The sequence below is a fragment of the Sceloporus occidentalis genome, unplaced genomic scaffold (genome assembly GCF_023333645.1).
Source record: "Sceloporus occidentalis isolate IW3139 unplaced genomic scaffold, rSceOcc1.0.p SCAF_123, whole genome shotgun sequence".
NCBI lineage: Eukaryota > Metazoa > Chordata > Lepidosauria > Squamata > Phrynosomatidae > Sceloporus > Sceloporus occidentalis.
This window is the reverse complement of record NW_028317103.1, coordinates 951,171-969,684: the sequence shown is the minus strand read 5'-3', so window position 1 is coordinate 969,684 and position 18,514 is coordinate 951,171. Positions and strand designations below refer to the sequence as shown.

General features: G+C 41.9%; 1 protein-coding gene across 1 annotated transcript in view; it reads right to left on the bottom strand.

The window, feature by feature from the left end:
• The window catches only part of LOC149282087 (cAMP and cAMP-inhibited cGMP 3',5'-cyclic phosphodiesterase 10A-like), a 314,224-nt gene that overhangs the window by 253,078 nt on the left and 42,632 nt on the right, over positions 1-18,514 (bottom strand). The window contains exons 3-4 of the mRNA XM_089498623.1: positions 14,843-14,906; positions 14,052-14,177 (exon numbers count right to left, since the gene is read on the bottom strand). Coding sequence (XP_089354749.1) covers positions 14,052-14,177; positions 14,843-14,906 — 190 coding nt within the window. The remainder of the gene's footprint in view (positions 1-14,051; positions 14,178-14,842; positions 14,907-18,514) is intronic.

Genomic DNA, 18,514 nt, shown 5'->3' with positions numbered 1-18,514 from the left:
AATCCACAGATTCCACACATACCAATCCACAGATATACCAATCCACAGATTCCACACATACCAATCCACAGATTCCACACATACCAATCCACTCTCACTGTCACTCAGTCTTACTGAATGATTTCCTACCTTCTTTTCTACCTCTTTTCTTCTTACAGCAGTCTTCCTCTTCGCTCCTCTTCTTCTGTCTTCTTCCGGGTCAGAGGGCACTGTGGGCGCGGCTTCAGTGCCGCCGGGATCTGACAACAAACCCCGGCGCACAGCAACAGTTGCAGCGCGGATCGCAAGGGAGCAGTATCGGAGGTCTTTAACAGACCTCCGGCTCCCTTGAGTGATTTTAAGCCCGTTCCCAAATGTGGCATTTTAAATCTCAAACAACACGACAAACCCATGCATGTTGGGTATCACTGCATTCAGGAGATGTTCTTGAACACACATTGGGGGGTTGTTTGACAGTGACATATACCAGAACATGTATATCTATAACTAAAGTACAATTTGTGTGGAAAAAAAATAAAAAAAATTACTATTACAAAGTTTGACAAAGTGTAGTTGTATAATTGGTCCATGGAAAGGGTTAAAATAACAGCATTTGGAATACCCTGGGGTGTCTAGTTTTCAAAAATATATGGTTTGACGGAGTTAAATTGAGTTAACCGGCTTCAAAGATATTCCAAAGAAGAGATGGAGGCAGAATGACCAAATGACCACCTGAATTACGCATGCCCCAAAAGTAGCCTTTTACCAGCCAAGCAATCTGACAAGCCCATGCATGTGGGGTATCGCTGTACTCAGGAGATATTCCTGAACACATATTGGGGTGTTGTTAGACAGTGACATATACCAGAACCTGTATATATATAACTAAAGTACAATTTGTGTGAACAAAAAAAAAATTACTATTACAAAGTTTGACAGTGTAGTTGTATAACTGGTGCATGGAAAGGGTTAAAATAACAGCATTTGGAATATTCAAAAATATATGGTTTGAATGGGTTAAATTGAGTTAACCGGCTTCAAATATGTTCCAAAGAGGAGATGGAGGCAGATTGACCAGATTTGTTAAAAAAGGTTTGGAAATCATAAAACGCTGCTTGTACTTATTGCCCTATAACTTACAAAAAACAGCAAAAAAACATAAAAACATTGGGTATTTCTAAACTCAGGACAAGTAGTAGAATCTATTTAGCTAGTTTTTTTACTTGCTTTTTTAGGTGAGTGAAAGATTTTTCAAATAAAAGTCATAAAATGTGTTTTTTTTCAATTTTTCACCATGTTTTTTTTATTTTTTTTATAGTAAATAAGATGATACGATCAAAATAATGGTATCTGAAGAAAGCCCCTCCTAAATGGGTAAGGAGAAAATTACAGCTGAACACAAGCACCACAAAAGTGTCAAAACAGCCTCGGTCCCACAGGGTACAAAACGAAAAATTAGCCCGGTCCTTAATGGGTTAAAGAGCTATATTCTGTTCTTTTTATTTTGCCAAATAAATTGTTGCAAGAGTTTACTGTGTCTTTTGTCATTGCTTCTCTTTTCATAATCATAAGCATTTATAGGGGATATAACAATCTGGGAAAGCAGATCTTTTATAGAAATGGCATTTACCTATAACAGAGAGAAACTAGAACACGAGTGAAAGTCATCCTCCAACCTTGCAGGCAGTGGAGAAATATTTAACTTATAAAGGTGTGCTAAATTGGAGGAAATTAAGAGGCCAAGATATTTTATGCATGGATTAGTAACCCATTAAAATTGAAAAGGAAATTGCCAGTTATGCTTGGTTTTGTGTATTTGAATGTTATGTAGATGTTGCTCACAAACACAGACAAGCAGTGGAACATAACTTCTTTTCTTTTCTTCCGTAACCACATGCACCACATTAAGATATATACACAACAGAACAAGTGTACATTTCCATTATGCTGCCATCTACTGGCAAAACAGACTGCATAATACCCCAATACATAACACTTGGCTTGAGGATAAATAGTTCCTCAGTTTTGGATTTATTTAGCATACAACCAGAGGCCTGTTTAAATCTTTCAGAAATATCTAATAATGAAGGGACAGAATTTGATAGTGTCAGGTTCCACCCTACTCAGCTTGGAGCATTCAAAACTTTGCTATGCTCAGGTTGTTTTACAACCACTAGTGGCTGCCATTCTCTCTCTGGAGCATCCAGACCTCATTATTACAAGCAACTGAACCATGTTACCTGGATTACCCTGTCTATTTAAAACTGCCCTGCCCTTCATTCAGGGCCTTTGCATTGAACTTATAGGACCGTTTTGCTCTGGCCCTGTACCTAATCCCGACTTTTTATTGGCTTCCTGTGTACCTGTACCTGAATTGTTCCTGGTCTCCTGCCGTCAGCCCTGCCAGTGGGCTTCCTGCCAAGAGACTTATTACCTATACTTACGTGTCCTGACAGTTTCCTCAATACAGTCTATATCCTAGTATTCCACCTGTGGGGTATTTCTTTGCGTCTGTCTGTATCATCCCTCAGTTACTATGCATCTTGGGGTACAGACAGAACCCCAAGTATCCCCTGCGACTGGGCTCCTACCCCACCTGCTTGCCCGGTTCCTGACAGATAGGATCAAAAGCTGGCCACTTTAAGCTCTATTGTGCCGACAACTATGCCCCTAACGTCTGAAGTAGATTCCAAGATACAGAGTAGGGGTTCTATGACCAGGTTGAAAAGAAGTGGTGATAATGGGCATCCCTGCCTCGTGCCTCTGCCCAGGAGAAACCAAGCTAAATTGAGGTTGTTGAATTTTTACCTGCGCCTTAAGGTTATTATAGAGAGCCCTAACGTGTATACCAAAGTGATGAAACTTGAAAAAAATAATGCAGGTACTCCCAAGAGATCCTGTGAAGTGCTTAATCCGCATCACAGCTAATAATAGTGTTTTTGTTTCCTAACAATTTAGTTTCACCGATAGCAGCTATAGCCCTTCTGATATTTTGGGTAGAGTGTCTATGAGGAAGGAAACTATTCTTGGAAGAGGAGATAATATTTGGTAAAATCAATTGTATTCTTTTAGTCATATTTTTGACAACATTTTTTAAGGAAATTGGACTGTATAAAGCTAATTGTTATCCTAGAGGTATTAAAATCAGATGGAGGTGCAGCTGCATTTTTTGTAGTATTCTGCATTCAGTATTCATCAGGGCCCGGCTTCTTACCATTATGAAGGTATTTAATAGTCTGCCTAACATTTAGAACTGATATCAGCCCATTCAATCTTCCCCTATACTAGGAAGTAAGCTTAGGCACTTTGGCTTGTTGGAATTTAGAAATAACATCAGGAAGGGCTACGGTTTCAGATTAATATATGTTTTGAAAGTAATTCATGAATTCATCCTCTATTGGAGTAGGATGAGAGATGTCTCCCTGTTCCCAGGTGTGTAGCTATGTGTATTCTATGCTGTTTATAACAGGAGTGGCAAACCAGATTAGCTAATATTTTTTCTGTCCTATTCTAATGGAAAAACTTGTTTCTAGAATAGTCGTATGAGATTTGTGATATTTCCGGATAAAGTAGAAGTAATAGTGACCTTCCGCAGGACAGAAAAATCTCCAAGTATCTATCAAATGTAATTGGTCAAAAAAGTGGGGTTAAATAGAAACTGGTGGGCTGATGGAAAGATGGCTATTAGCTACTAGATTAAAGTCCCCTCCAATAGTAAGATAAGGAGTCTGCATAGTGAACAGGGTGGTATAAATGGAAGCCAGGAAACTCTGCTGGTCTGTATTAGAAGAATATACATTGGCCAAGATTAAGGTCTCGTTTTCAGTAAGCACTTTTACTATAAGAAATCTCCCCCCACGATCTCTAACACTCACCTCAATCGAATAGGACAGGCCAGACATAAGAATAACTGAAACACCTCTGGATTTACGGGAATATATGGCAGAGATACAATCAGTGATCCAATGGGCTTTTAGCGTGTTATGCTATGGGTCATTTCAATGGTTCTGCTGTAACAAAAAAGTATGCAAGGGCATAACTTTTTGAGATGCGCAAGGGTTTTTTTCTTTTAATAAGGGAATTAAGCCCATTCCAGGAAACAATGTGAAACCTGTTTATAAAAAGACTGGTATTATTAACAGCCATAGGAAAAAGAAAATAAGCTGGGGGACGTCTAGTCTATTCCCTCCCGCAGAGACAATGTACAAAAGTTATGATACAGATCAACACCCACAGAGGGTCCCAGCGATCTCTTGACAAGGTTGACCCGTACAACCAAACACAATATAATAGATTTCATTGATTTTAGCAATAACATCACAACTATAGCTCCGAACAACATGCGCTAAACATAACAACCAAAACAACAAAAACAGAGAAAAACAAGTAAAGTAACAGAGCAGTGGATAAGTAAGAAAAAGAGAGAGAGAGAGAGAGAGAGAGAGAGAGAGAGAGAGAGAGATATGACGTTCTTGGAGTAAGAACAGGAGAAAGAGATGGAAACCCCGCGTTCCCACATCCCCACCCCCTTTTTGCAAAAATAATATCTCCGGTAGAAGTCACTCCATACATTTCAGTGGCTGTAGGTAAACAACCCAAACAGAGTATAGCAGGCTTTGACCACAGACCTGTGTAGTCAGGAGACAGCAGGGGAACCGGTAGGTTTCCTAAGCCTTGACCCTCAACAGAAATTGTGGATGATTCTGAGAGGGTATGCCCGAAAGCTCCTCCTTTTGAGGAAGTGCACCAGGAGGCTCAGTTCATGCAGAAGCGGGAGAAGTGGATGACAAAATGAGACAGAAGACAGAAGAACAAGAAAAGGCAAGAGAAGAAGCGCAGCTGCAAGAAAGGAAATAGACAGTGAAGAAGTCATAGAAGAAAGTAGGGAGACTTCACCCCTCACAATGCATTCCCCGATCAATGCCCCTTTGCTATTTAGAGCCAGGCACTGATGGTAGTACAATATAACTCCCATCACTATAATACTGAGCCAGCGTTGAGGGTGGTACAGCATTTTTGTTTTGCATTTCTTTGCTTTTTCACTCTCACTCTCTCTCTCATACTCTAGAACATGCTGCGCTCCCCAATGCGCCCCTGCTATTCAGAGTGCCCAGGTGCAGTGCACCCTGTGCACCTACCTAGGCATGGCCCTAACTGCCTTATTCTACATTTCCAGTGATTTATTAAGCCATAGGAGTTGAGCCATCTCAGATATATCAGAATGTCTGAAAGCACAGAGATTAAGAATTTAAAAGGTATTATCAGCAAAGATCCCTACATTTGAAACCTTGGTCATGTTAATATTTGTCGCCTTTGATTTTTTATAATTTTTCTATGAGTATTTACAATACTTAAGTAGGTGTATGCTTACACCTCATCCAGCCTTATCAGTCATAGAGGTTTTGTTATACTTAATTCTATCAACATTCCTTTTCTCAATACACACAGAACCAAGCAGGGCCGGACTGGCCCACCGGGATACCGGGAAATTTCCCGGTGGGCCGGGCTGTCCGTGGGCCGCTCCGCCGGATCGTGCGGCCGTAAGTGTTGTAAAATCGTAAGACAGCCGCTAAGCGGCTGCGAGGAAGCTTCAAAGCGGCCATTGCGCGGCCGCCAGTCCGCCTCCACTGGCCACTGATGAAATTAAAGCGGTTGGTGTGCACACAACTCGCCACCCAATGGCCTTTCCTCTGCTCTTTGTCCCACCCCACAAAAGGGGTGGGACGAAGGCCATTGGGCGGCGCGTTGCGCGCACACCAACCGCTTTAATTTCATCAGTGGCCGGTGGAGGAGGGCTGACGGTGCCACATCTCTTTGTCCCACCCCACAACACGTTCAACACAGCCGCTGTGGTGAGCGGCTGCAGCGTAAAGACAGCCGCTGAGCGGCTGCTAGGAAAGTTCAAAGCGGCCATTGCGCGACCGCCAGTCCGCCTCCACCGGCTACTAATGAAATGAAAATGGCTGGTGTGCACACCAATGGCCTTGCCGCTGCTCTTCGTCCCACCCCACAAAAGGGGTGGGACAAAGGCCATTGGGCGGCACATTGCGTGATGGCCGCGAAGTGGCCGCTTTGAATTTTGCTTGCAGCCGCTCAGCGGCTGTCTTACGCTGCAGCAGCACGGCGGCTGTGTGGAACGTGTTGTGGGGAGGGTCGAAGAGCTGCGGCACGGCCATTGGGCGGCGCGGTGCGGTGACACTCAAGGGGGCGGGCTTAGCCTCACAGCAGTAAGTGTTCCTTACAGAAGGATTGTCACGTCGTCAAGGAGATCAAGAGAGCAGGACAAAAAAAAACAAAAAGTACCGGTAGTATTACCAAAATATAGTTATGGGTTAAAGGGGAAAGCAGACCCATATTCAAGGGAGGGGGGTTTGCCTTCATTAAATTTTAAAATTAAATAATACAAAAGGAGGGGTTGGCTGGGGGGTAATACACATGGCAGTGGGGGGCATCAATAATAGACAAGTGTGCTTCACAAAAGTGTTAGGGGCATCAAGGGAGGGGGTTAGCTGGGGTATCACATAAATCAATGGTGGGGGTAATAAATGCACAAAGGGGGCAATACCCAAAGTTGTGTTGTGAGGGGAAGACAGTAATTAATACTAAAGGGGGACCTGGCTGGGGCATCAATACATAAGGGGGAGTTCATGGCAAAGCAGTGTAGAACATACATGTTTTATGCTTCAGTGTGGCAGAGGCTGTCTGGGTGTCGGTGTGCACTGTACTTACTGTAGAAATAAATTGATTTATTTAATGGTTACTTATCCAGAGATAAAACGCCCTCCTGAATTTGTAATCACTTCAGAGGACAAAACTTTCTAGGCCCAGAAATGAGTGAGAGGAAAAGTAAAGGTATTGTGTTATTTACTCTTATTTTAATCTGCATATTTTATCACAAAGGATTAATCACAGAAACTTGAATGGCGGTTGGGATCTTCAGAGTGAAACCCAATTTAGTTGTAAGGACTAATTTCGTTATTCCTGTTGGTTTCACAGTCCTTCCCCCTTAAGAGAGGACCTTTTACATAAACATACTGGCAGACCACTTTGCACCATGAACTGTGTGCATAAAAAAAAAATAATAATAATGTATCTGGGATGAGGTATTCATTGGATGATGCAGTGCTAGAACAGTTGTGGCCAAAAGTTTCTTACAAGAATATCGTGAAAAATTATGTGATCACTGTTTTGTTCCACTGAATAAAATGGAACTTTTTCATCAGTAGCAAATGTTTTGATTCCATTATGTCTAATGTATTTCATTTATAACTTTTAACACTTGCTTTATAGCATTTTAATACAAATAATGTGACAAAAATAATGTTTTAAAGCTCTTTGGATGGCAAATAGTGTGACTCGGGTATGTATAAGGGGTGCTTGAGGGTATAAGCGCTCGACCGCGAGATAAACTATATGGGGCCGGTCTCCAAATGTTTCCAGGGCTGCTTTTCAGTCCCAGTCCGGCCCTGGAACCAAACCCCAAATCCCATCAGCTCAGGCAGTACACAGGCAATGGATAAGGTGAGGGAATTAAAGGGATACAATGGGTTTCCCCACTTGTGTTATTCCCCCTGTACAGATGCTGCTGTCTGTACAAACAGGGCTGTGCTGGCCGATTAAGAGCTCCAGCCAGACCTGCAGCCACATTCAGTCTCTGGGGCCAGTTATACAATAAAACACATTATAAAATATTAACGGGTCATGGGATCAGAAACAGGACACAGACGCACTCCATGACCCAGCTGAACCTCACACGAATCCCCAACAAAGACCCCCAAAACACCCTCACCCAATGAGATAACTTTGTGCAAACTGCCCCCAGACAACACGACCCAGAATCCACAAAATTGTCTGTCTCTGCCCGGGGACAGGAGGTCCAGGGCAACTGCAGATAACCTGGCCCTGTCACACAGAGGTTTGGCTAAATATTTAATTTTTTTTGCTATATTTAAGCATATTTTTGTAAACAAACAGAAAAATGATAATAACACAAATTTAAAATTCCATGGTCAAACTGGCATAAACAAAAGTATATATTTCATGAAAGCACACATCATGGGCAATAACAAACACAAGTTTTTCCTTTTTTTTTATTAAAGTCACAAACAACAAATACAGCATCTGTGTATATGATTATGTAAATCTCCAACATTAGTTTAATGAAAGAAAAAAACATTAAATATTAATGTCCAAAATCTACTAAACACAATACTACATGTGTGTGCAAAGTATTTTCAAGCCAAGAAATTGCCATGGTTGATTAAAAAAAAACGTGATTTGGAGATAACTACCTCAAAACATTAAAATAATCTTTATATTGCTTTAAAGATTGTAATGACTCCCCGGTTACCTTTTTAACGTGGCCCTCATCCATCATAAAGTTCTACGCAACTTTTTTTAAGTTCCAGGCATATTTAAGGAATGATGCTGCATCCTGGAACAAGAAAAATACACCAAAAATTAATCTCCCATGTGTCCTCAACGCATGCGTGCCACATATGTGTGGTATGTCACACAGCCATGGGAAACCCCATGATAATGAGTAAGCAAAGCAGTTTCAATATTGAAAAGGTGACCCAAAATCTGTGCCTATTGAGTTTGTAAGGAAAAATATTCCTAAACACAAAATAAAACCCTCAAACCTATATATATATATATATATATATATATATATATTCACTGCCCTTTCTAGATGACCAAAAAGAGAGGCTTTTTTTCTCAATTATGTCACATTTGAAGATGAGTGCTGCATGCCAGGCTAACTGAAACAAGAGGGAACTAAATATTATTCTCCCAAGTTTCCTGAATACATGTTTGTGGTATGGTTAGCATTGCACATCCACGAGACCCCCAAATCATAAGTGTGCAAAGTGGTTTCAAATGAAAAATGTTGCACAGGTGAACAAAAAATGAGCACTTGGGGGATAACTACTCTCCGTTGATTTCAAAGAGACCCAACTGCAGCCACAGATGGGAATAAAGGACTCTAGCTCTACCTTTTCATGATAGGTGCATAGTGGGTGCATAGATAACAAATATGTGTGTCAGTGTCAGTGTCACACAGTCACAAGAGGCTCCCAAATCATAAGCGTACAAAGTGGTTTCAACCTTTCTATACCTTTCCATATCATGAACATTTTAGGAGGAATGCTACACGCTGGGCTCCCTAAAACAAAAAAAGTACAAAAAATGAGTTTACAGATTTAACTAAGAACATAGATACCATACGGTATATGTGTGGCATCTCAGTGTTACACAGTTACAAGTGATCCATCATGAGTGCAAAGTTTGTTTGTTTTTTTCTTTGTTGTTTTTTTTTTTTTAACAGTTGAACTACAAATGTGCACCTCATGAGAAAAATTAGCTCTAAACACCTACAAGCTGTTTATTTTCTGAAAGGACATCAGTTGAATATCTCAAAGAAACATTACTAACCTTTATAGGCTGACCAATGTTGCCACAAATCTAACCTTTTCACATTTCGTGTGGGTATCAGCGTGAATGTTATATATTGCAGTCCCCTTATTTTCATTATTTCTTTGCAGTATGGCATAGTTTTTGTTTGTTAAAACCAGCTTTAATGCAAATATTTAATTAAACAGTGAATATATTCACCCGTGAGGTTTGGTGATTGCATAAGACGTTCTGCCGGGGTACTGTTTGTAGATAGTGTTAGCTGTGGTTAGATGTTCAGGTCAGAGATACAGTGGATATAAAAAGTCTACACACCCCTGTTAAAATGCCAGGTTCTTGTGATGTTAAAGAATGAGACAAAGATAAATCATGTCAGAACTTTTTCCACCTTTAATGCCACCTATAACGTGAACAATTCAATTGCAAGACAAGCTGAATTCTTTGAGGGGGAAAAAAAAACCTCACAATAACCTGGTTGCATAAGTGTGCACACTCTCTTATAACTGGGGCTGTGGCTGTGTTCAGCATTAACCAATCACATTCAAACTCATGTTAAATAGAAGTCATTACACACCTGCCTTCATTTTAAGCAACTCTGAATAATCACAAATAAAGTTCAGCTGTTCTAGTAGGATTTACCTGACATTTGCTTAGTTGCATCTCAGAGCAAAAGCAATGGTTCGCAGAGAGCTTCCAAAGCATCAGAGGTATCTCATTGTTGAAAGATATCAGTCAGGAGAAGGGTACAAAAGAATTTCCAAAGCATTAGATATACCATGGAACACAGTGAAGTGGAGACAATATGGCACAACAGAGACATTACCAAGAACTGGACGTCCCTCCAAAATTGATGAATAGACCAGAAGAAAACTGGTCAGGGAGGCTTACAAGAGGCCTACTGCAACATTAAAGGAACTGCAGGAATTTCAGGCAAGTACCGGTGTGTCCTACCCTTTTTGCACGCTACATGGGAGCGTCAAACAGCCTGGGACTCCCCCCTGACTGCTATCCAATCTCATGCAACAGCTTCCTGCACGGAAAACTGTTACATGTTTAAATGCTGATCGCACGATCGGGCATTCCCGAAATATATAAAAAAGATAAAAATAATAATAAAACCCTTACATCCCATTGCCCTAACACAACATCTAAACAGTATAACCGTCCTGCCCCCGTTTACAACCCCCAAACCCGTTAAGCCATAAGCATAAAAATTCTACAAATAATGTACACCTTATAGTATTTTCCCTATAAGTGCTGGGAAAGTATGGAAAATCTATATAAATTAGGTATTTCTAAATGTCTCATCCTAAATTTTCAGCTAATCATCTAATTATGGTATCAAAATAAAGCTCTATCTCTTGAAAAAACAATATAGAGTTTACATGAGTACACTATTCACAGTAAAGGAGAATAATCGCTGAACCGACATACCGCAAAAAATGCCAAAATTGCTCTGGGACTTGCGGTACCAAAAACCCCTGGGATTGAAGGGGTTAAACAGCAATTGGATGTATACTTGCAAAAATATAATATTCAGGGATATAATATTTAAATTACGGGGAAATAGCTTCTTGAGCCAAGGAGAGATCTGACTGCCATTCTGGCACCAAGAAGGAATTTTTTTTCCCTAGTTTGCGCAAAATTGGAAAGAGCCACAACTGGGGTTTTTTTTTGCCTTCTTTTGGATCAACAGCAAGAAATAAAAAAAATATGGGAAAGGCTGAACTTGATGGACGCATGCCTTTTTTCAGCCTAACTATGTAATTATGCTTTGGGGCCATTTTTCTTCAACTGGAACAGGGGCCTTATGGTGGAGGGAATTATGAAAAGTTCCAAATACCAGGCAAATTTGGCACAAAACCTTCAGGCATCCGTTAGGAAGCACGACAACGACCCAAAGCACACATCCAAATCCACAAAAGCATGGCTTCACCAGAAGATTAACGTTTTAGAATGGCCCAGACAGCTCCATCTTTGCCTTGGTGAACACTCAGACCCCTGTGCACAATACTACCATTGAGATCACATAAGGGGTGTTCTGTTGCAGCCCTGGAGCTACAGCTTCACTATAAAACTTTCCTTTGTTTTTGTTGCAGGTTGAATGAATTTATATGAAAGTACTTACAAAGTACTTTCCTGGGGCAAGAGAGAGTAAGATAATCAGTTTTGGAATGGGTCACTGAGGTACAGCAAACACAAGTGGGGGACTTGGGTCCTTAGTAAGTGGGAAGACGTGTATCCACTGTACATGAGATGTAATGCAGGGGCTACTCCAATTCTTAGAAACCCCATCCAGTCAGCAAGATGGCAACAGCCTGTATATGTGTCACATTAAAATTACCTGAAAATATATTAACCCCTTCGTGACAAAGGCTGATTTTACTTTTTGTACCCTTCGTGACAATGGCCGTTTTAACATTTCTGCGCTGCTCGTGTTTAGCTGTAATTTTCTTCTTTCCCGTTTACTGAACCCACACACATTAGATATTGTTTTTTTCAGGACAAGAAGGCCTTTCTTGAGATGACATTGTTTTGATTTTATCATATTATTTACATTAAAAAAGTATAAAATATGGTGAAAAATTTTGAAAAAAATGACTAACTTTTACTTTTGAAAAATCTTTTACTCATCTATAAAAAGGTAATGAAAAAACATGCTAAATAGATTCTACTATTTGTCCTGAGTTTAGAAATACCCTATGTTTTTATGTTTTTTTTGCTTTTTTCTACACATTATGGGGAAATAAGTACAGGTAGCGTTTTGCTATTTCAAAGCCATTTTTTCCAAATCTGGTAATTCTTCCCCCATGTGCCATTTCGGGTATATTTGAAGCCGGCCCACGCAATTTACCCCATCAAATCATATATTTTTGAAAACTAGACAGCCCAGGGTATTCCAAATGCTAGTATTTTAACCCTTTCCAAGCACTAATTCTACCATCAGCCTTTGTCAAACTTTATGGTAGTAATTTTTTTTGCATTTGTTTTTTCACACACTTTTTACTTCAGGTATGAATAAACAGGTTCTGGTATATGTCACAATCATAAAACACCTCAATATGTGTTTAGCAACATCTCCCATGAGTACAGCGATACCTCACATGAATGATTTTGCCTGGCTGTTTGTGGGCAAAAGGGCCACATTTGGGGCATGCACATTTTCAATGTTGAACTTTGGCATTTGGGGATCCACTACCCATGCCCTATTTGGTACATCTTTGAGCCGGGCCATTTCAGTGTGCCCAACAAAACCATATATTTTTGAAAACTAGACACCCCAGGGTATTTTAAATGCTGGTATTTTAACTCTTTGCATGCACACATTTTACCACCAGAATTTACCAGTTTGCAGTGTATTTTCCCCCACACACCTACTTTATGTACGAATTTACAGCTCCTGGTTTATGCCGCTGTCACACGACACCCCAATATGTGTGCAGCAACATCTCCTGAGTACAGTGATACCCCCACACGCATGGGTTTGTCATTTTTGGGGGGAACTAAAAGGCCACATTTGGTACGTGTGCATTTTTCTAATTGGAAATTAGATGTGTGGCCATCCTTCCCCCGTGTTATTTGGGACATTGTTGAACCCAGCCAATTCATTTTACCCCATCAAATCATAATTTTTTTTTAAAGTAGACACCCCATGGGCATTTAATATGCCAGTATTTTAACTGTTTCCATGCGAGAATTGTTTTAAGCTAATATGCTAATTTTAGGACTTGCTCAGAAAAATATATTTTTTTATATATTTTATTTATTTTGCCTTTTTTTTAAAAAAAAAAATGTAACATTTTTTTCAACTTGAAGGTTCCCCTGATAGTGACATCAGTGGGAAATTATTTTTACATTTTACTGGTTTTTTTTACTATTTTTTTCTAATTATTATTAATTTTATTTTATTTTTTAATTTATTTTTACTAATCACACTGTGATTAGAAAGCTGGGCTCCATTGACTTGCATGGTTGAATGCAGTACCTGTATTCAACCTGCAAGTGGAGCCAGAGTTCTCTAGAGGGTCTGGAGACCATCTAGCGAACTTTTTCGTCTTTATTGTTTTTTTCCCGGGCCGCCGCCATCTTGCTGATGGTGAAGATCCATCCAGAGGTAAGTGTTTGGTGTCGCTGGATGCCTCCTGATCGAGGCATTGCAGCGACACCATTTAAGTTTAGGAGGTGATCGTTGATCGCCTCCTAAACGCTTTTAAAACGGGTGTCCGCTGCCATACAATGTATGGCGGATGTTGACGCCCCGGGGAGGGGCCAGAGATGGCCCCTAGTGCCGATCGTGGCGTTGCTGAATGCCTCGAGGTCGAGGCATTACAGCAACGCCGTGTGGGTGCAGAAAGCGAAAGTAGATCACTTTCTGCACCCGTTTAAAGACGTGCCGGTCCTTGCACGTTAATTGTCGTTAACGACTTGATTTTCCGTGACGTGCCAGGACCGGCAATTGTCATCAAGGGGTTAATGAGACAAAATTTCACATTGCTAAATAATAATTTCTGTATCAAATGAAGTTATATTTTTTTGAAATTAGCATAGTAGATTATACAGCACAATTAATGACAACACAAATGGTTTAAATGGTCATAACAATAGAAAAATCACTAAAAGGTATAATTAAAAACTTAACATAAATAAAACATTTTTACCTTCTTGTAGATTTTTCATTTTTATCCATTTTTCTACCCTTTCAGAGCTAACATTTTCTGTTACAAATTCATCAAGTACTTGTGGGTGAAGGAAGAGATACGATTTTACTTTTTCATCTGTTAAGTCTGTAAAAACAAAAATACAATTTAGCATATTTATTCTGGTCAACTTTTTTTATTACAAATGTTTTCTGTTGATTTTAGAATGCACCCAGTAAGTGGCAGGAAAGAGTTGCCATTCAAATCAATGAAAGCACAAGCATACTATATGAACAAAAGTATTTGGACACAACCATCACATTTATATGAGCTTTTTGGACATCCCATTCCAAAACCATGGTCATTAATATCAATTTGCCCACCCCTCCCCTTGCAGCTATTACAGCCTCCACTCATCCAGGAAGGCTTTTCACAAAAATTTGGAGATGTGTCTCAGGAAATGTGCATCCAATTTACCAAAAGACCATTTGTGAGGTCAAGTACTGATGTTGGAAGAGAAGGCTTGGCTCGCAATCAACTTTCCAATTCGCACTTTTATATTTTCGTTGGAAATGGTGAAGGTGGGAGGAGTAGTAATTGGTTGTGTCTTAGCGTATCATGTGACTAGTTCTGTCTGTCAAGCTGGCTGCCCTTGCAGTTTAGTATAAGAGTTTTCACCCTGGGGTGAAGACGGCTGCTAAGAGGAACAGCGCTGTGTCATACACTTTCTGTGGACACAAGGTGTGCCAAGAGCACAAATTCATCTTCACATGTGTGCTCAGCGGTTGCAGGAATGTGAGTGTTGGATCTACCTATGCCCTGATTCATGACAGTCTTAAGTTCAGTAATGTGTGCTCCAGGTGGGTGCCTTAGCAGCTGACAGAGAAGCATAAGCACAAGCACTTATCTCATTATCGTGAAGAAGGTGATGATTTTCTGCAGAAGATAGTCACTGGCCATGAAATGGGGTTCACCATTACGAGCCCAAAAGCAAGCGGCAGAGTATGCAGTGGATAATCATGATAATGTGAAACCAGATGTGCATCAGTGGCTACGTGTTCAACCAAAAACTTTTTTTGCTGAGAGCATTAAAAAGTGGGTACAACGTTGGGATATTGCATTGCAAAGTTAGCTGACTGAAGAAAAGTGATGTAGTATGTTTTTGTTGTAATTTGTTTTGAAATAAATAGAGTTAAAAAAGTGTGGAAACTTTAACGTCCCCCATAAGGCTGAAGCAACGAATCGATAAAATCGATAATCGATAACGGTAATCATTGTCAACGATTTCCGTTATCGATTACCGTATTTGCTCGATTATAAGACGACCCTGATTATAAGACGACCCCCCAAAATCTGAATATTAATTTAGGAAAAAAAGAAAAAGCCTGAAGTTTTACCAGTAGATATTAATTCATGTAAACTATTTTTTCATATTTAATAATATGCTATGCCAGGGCTCAACAAATCCCAGGCGCCAGGTCGCCATGGCGACTGATAATTTTCTGCTGGCGCCTAGGTGTTTTTGAGCCAAACCTATAATTGGGTTTAGGATCCAGATCCCCCGCGGCGTTGCAGGGAACTTGGATCCTCCTTTCTGGCAGCAGCGGGTGTCTGTGCGATGCAGACAACCCCGCTGCTGCCGGCGGCTCCGCCCACCCTCCTCACTGAACGGGGCTGTCACCGCCCACGAAGGTCACTGAGTCGCGCTGGCCAGCTGACTCAATTTTATTTCGGATCAACGGGGACGGCTTCTTAAAATGCCACTCCTGTCGATTCAAAATATAAGTGAGTCAGCCGGCGCCGCTCAATAACTTTCGCGGGCGGCACCAGCGCTGCTCAATGAGCTTTATGGGTGGTGCCAGCCCCGTTCAGTGAGGAGGATGGGTGGAGCCGCCGGCAGCAGCAGCGGGAAAGAATCCAACAGAGTGCACATTGGGGTCAGGTAAGTGGAAGTAACTGGGGGCATGCTTGGCAGTGGGAGGCTGGGACAAAGATGCCTATGGGAGACTGGGGGCAAAGGCAAACTCTGTCCCCAGTTTCCCATAGGCATCTTTGTCACTAAACATGGGACTATGGGAAGCTATTTAGTGACAAAGATGCCTATGGAAACTGGGGACAGAGTTAATTAATGGTAATTAAAAGTATGCACTGGTGCTTTTTAATGTGGGCAAAGTGCTGGGGCAAAGTGTGAGTGCTGGGGCAAAGTGTAAGTGCAGGGCAAAGTGCTGGGGCAAAGTGAGGGCTAGGGTAAAGTGTGAGAACGTGAGTGCTGGGGCAAAGCGTGAGTGCTGGGGCAAAGTGTGAGTGTAGGGCAAAAAAAAGTCCTGGTTCCTAACTTTTTTAGCTGGCTCCTAGATTTAAAAAAAATTGTCAAGCCCTGTGCTATGCTATGATTGAGAAAAAAAATTTTTTGTTTCATGTCCTTTAATTTGCCAACCTGCTCCCCAGTTATGCACATCTGCCCCAGAAATGCCTTATACCCCCTATATGCCACTCTGCCTCCTTGATATGCTTTTTACCCTCCTATATGCCACTCTGCCCATGATATGCCTTTTAACCCCCTATATGCCACTCTGGGGGGTTAAAAGGCATATCATGGGACAGAATGGCATATAGGGGGTATAAGGCATTTCTGGAGGCAGAGTGGCATATAGGGGGACACTTATACACCCAGACACTAATTTACCCACTTACATACCAAGACACTTACATACCCACTGTGACACACATATCCAGACACTAATATACCCACTCAGACACACTTCCAAACCAAGACACGCACCTTTGAATTTGGGACGGCACAGTGCCGCCCGGGTCCTACGGGGTCTTGCTTCTGGAGTGCCGTGCCAAGATCAATGATTTCCCTCAACCCGCTCCGCTCCCCGGCAGTGGGCGGGCTATTGCGGCGCGGAGGAGGCATCCCCCATGCTGAGAGCACGCTATGCAGGGAAAGGTACGCTGCTGCCCGATAGATGCCCGGTAGCAGCTGAGGTTACCAGACCGGAGGATCCAGATTCCCTGCAGCGCTGCAGGGAATCTGGATCTTAGTCTCATCTTAGTCTCATAGTCAGACCTCTGTTTGAGGTCTGATTAGAAGACGACCCCGATTACAAGACGAGGGGTATTTTTCAGAGCATTTGCTCTTTAAAAAACCTCTTCTTATAATCGAGCAAATACGGTAATCGAGTGATTGATTCGCTTTACCTCTTCCGCGAGCGTTTCTTGGCTTCTGCTACGCGCCCTGCAGTCTCCGCCTTCAATGAGTTACGTGACCTCGCTGAGCACCGGATGTGACGCGCTTCAATTAAGAGTGTGAATGTGGATGCAGGGGAGAGTGTGAGTGTGGGTGCAGGGCAGAGTGGGAGTGTGGGTGCAGGGCAGAATGTGGATGCAGGGCAGAGTGTGGATGCAGGGCAGAGTGTGGGTGGGAGTGCAGGGCAGAGTGGGAGACTGGGTACAGGGCAGAATGGGAGACTGAGTGCAGGGCGGGAGTGGGGGTGCAGGACAGAGTGGGAGATGGGGTGCAGAGTGTGAGTGTGGGGGCAGAGTAGGAGACTGGGGGCAGAGTGGGAGACTGGGGGCAGGGCAGAGTGTAGGTGTAGGGCAAAGTGCAAAACTTTTTTTGGTATTAATTAATAACTTTAATTATGACAGTAAAATAAGAAGGCGGATAGAGAAATGCCATTGTGATAAAGAGATAAGTGTTAATGACACATCTTAAAGTAAATTAGAAGTTTTTATTTTAAATAAACGAAAAATTAGCATATTGATTATTTTTATCCGATTAATCGAAAAAATAAATCGGCCGACTAATCGATTATGAAAATAATCGTTAGTTGCAGCCCTAGTCCCCCATGTGTGATACATATATATACACAGTATTTGGTTGATTATAAGACAAGGTTTTTTCAGAGCAAATGCTTGGAAAAATAACTATCGTCTTATATTTGAGGTCGTCTTATAATCAGACCTCAAACAGAGGTCTCACTACACGACCAAGGTCCAGATCCCCTGCAGCGCTGCAAGGGACCTGGATCCTCCTCTGGCAGTCTGTGAACGTCTGCACGATGTGCGCGTCACATGACCTTCCGGTGCTCCACTATAGAAGCCCCAGAGAGGAGGATCCAGGTCCCCTGCACCGCTGCAGAGGACCCTCCTCTCTGGCGATTCTCGCAGACAATCTCCGCTGCTACCGACACTTCCGCCAGGGCTTCTATGACGGAGCACCGGCGTGACGTGATTGTGACGGAACCCTCCATCACTGTGGCCCTTGGACATCCTCCCTTCTGACTATGAGGCCTGGCTTTGTAAAGGCTTCTGTGTGTAGGTACAGGAGGTCAGTCGACATGTCGGCTCTGAGTCCGGCTCAGGTGGTACAGTTCCTGGGTTTCAAAATCGATTCGATCCAATGCACTCTCCGATTAACCCGGACAATTTTTCAGGGTACGCTGCATTATCGAGCCATGCAGAGGCTAAAGGCGTCT